We start from the raw sequence: 1816 nt of genomic DNA on the forward strand, positions 1-1816 counted from the left end.
GTTACTGCTGTAATGATGCTGCTCTGCAGGCTTCAGTCACACTGATCTCAGATCTGTGACAAACATCAACTCATCAGCTGTTTACTGTTGAAAGACATCACATTTGACGGTGGACAGTTTGTCTCTGTCCACGTTGTGATGCTGTCAGCTGTAATCCAGCTTTAGTTCCTGGAGACGCCGACACGACGACAACAGTCGTCTTCACGCCAACTCAAACACACCATCACAACCAGCTTCTGGCTCGTCTGATTGGCTGACTGTCGTCTCTGTCTATGTCTTTCTGTCACCGTTGTCCTCTCACAGCTTCACTGAGGAAAGCAGACGCTGAAACACTGCAGCTTTACAGGAAATACTGGATCTCTGAAACTAACTGGTATTAGGACAATCCTGCTGAAACCAGCACGGACCGAATCCAAACCGTCTACTGACCTCAGAGTCTCCAGTCTGCAGTCTGGACTCTCCACAAGATCAGACAGCTGCTTCACTCCTGAATCCTGCAGCTTGTTGAAGCTCAGGTCCAGCTCTGTCAGATGGGAGGGGTTGGACTTCAGAGCTGAGACCAGAGAAGCACAGCTGATCTCTGACAAACTGCACCACCTCAACCTGAATAAAGAATCAAAAATAAAAATCTGTTAATAATCCAATCTTCTATTTGGATCAAATACCAGCTCGTGTTTTCTATTCTCCTCCATCCTTCATCCATTTCCAGCAAAAAAGACTTTAAAACAAAGCTGTTGTTATGATGTGTTAGACAAACCCCCCAAAACTAGTCAACTGTATGAAATTAGATTTTTCTTTCTATGGGAGATAATTACACTGTGCAAGAGCAAAGTACATGAACTGACCTCAGAGTCTCCAGTCTGCAGTCTGGACTCTCCAGAAAACCACACAGCTGCTTCACTCCTGAATCCTGCAGGTTTATGTTGTTACTCAGGTCCAGCTCTGTCAGATGGGAGGGGTTGGACTTCAGAGCTGAGACCAGAGAAGCACAGCTGATCTCTGACAACCTGCAGCTCTCCAACCTGAATAAAGATTCACAGATGTAACTGTAGAAGACAATGTTCCTGCTGGAAATCATTCAGTGTTTAATAATGTTTTTATGGCCAAAACTCTAATCATAATTGCTATTTTTTTCTAATTTAAAACTTGAACTTTCAGTTTCAAATTTTATTATTCAATTGATTTTTTTTTTCATTTTGATCTGTCTCCATAACAATTCAACGATAAACTCTACATGTGACGCTAAAAAAAACAAATGTTGAAATTCAGTTTGAAAATTTAAGTTGATATTTTAAAAACTTTGAAGCATTAAATGTGAGTTTTAATGTTATCAGATGTGATTTGATCATAAATATCAGCCTGATGTCTGCAGTTTATGGTGTCTGACCTCAGAGTCTTCAGTCTGCAGTCTGGACTCTCCAGAAAACCACACAGCTGCTTCACTCCTGAATCCTGCAGCTCGTTGTAGTTCAGGTCCAGCTCTGTCAGATGGGAGGGGTTGGACTTCAGAGCTGAGACCAGAGAAGCACAGCTGATCTCTGACAAACTGCAGCGCTCCAACCTGAATAAAGAATCAAAGATGTAACTGTAGAAGACAATGTTCCTGCTGGAAATCATTCAGTGTTTAATAATGTGTTGAGAGCTGAAGAAGGTTTAGAAAGAACAAGTTTAGAAAATGTAAACTCCAAACAGCTGAAGCCAACAGGATGCAGGTTAAAAGCTGTAAAATACACAAAGTGAAGAAGAGCTCTCAGTAATATTAAAGACAACGAGCTGCTGCTTCAATAAAGACGCAGTGACTTCAGCTCTGAAACTC

The 1816-nt window shown here is 41.7% G+C and overlaps 1 protein-coding gene across 1 annotated transcript; it reads right to left on the reverse strand.

Annotated features, from left to right (window-relative positions):
- Window positions 1–288: 288 nt before the first annotated feature.
- On the reverse strand, window positions 289–1632 carry LOC121938298 (NACHT, LRR and PYD domains-containing protein 12-like). The gene is made up of 3 exons (XM_042481562.1): window positions 1388–1632; window positions 846–1022; window positions 289–603 (listed from the first exon to the last, which is right to left on the reverse strand). The coding sequence occupies exons 1-3, from the start codon at window positions 1615–1617 to the stop codon at window positions 306–308; spliced, it is 705 nt and encodes a 234-aa protein (XP_042337496.1). The 5' UTR covers window positions 1618–1632; the 3' UTR covers window positions 289–305.
- Window positions 1633–1816: the final 184 nt, after the last annotated feature.

The sequence above is a fragment of the Plectropomus leopardus genome, unplaced genomic scaffold (assembly GCF_008729295.1).
Source record: "Plectropomus leopardus isolate mb unplaced genomic scaffold, YSFRI_Pleo_2.0 unplaced_scaffold29092, whole genome shotgun sequence".
In the NCBI taxonomy this organism is placed as follows: Eukaryota; Metazoa; Chordata; class Actinopteri; order Perciformes; family Serranidae; genus Plectropomus; species Plectropomus leopardus.

Excerpts from the sequence above, each read along its gene's own strand:
- LOC121938298 (XM_042481562.1), bottom strand. The coding sequence starts at position 1,617 with ATGATTTCCAGCAGGAACATTGTCTTCTACAGTTACATCTTTGATTCT. Across the intron at positions 1,023-1,387 it reads TGCAGACTGAAGACTCTGAG|GTTGGAGAGCTGCAGGTTGT; the intron begins GTCAGACACCAT and ends ATCTTTATTCAG. Across the intron at positions 604-845 it reads TGCAGACTGGAGACTCTGAG|GTTGAGGTGGTGCAGTTTGT; the intron begins GTCAGTTCATGT and ends TTCTTTATTCAG.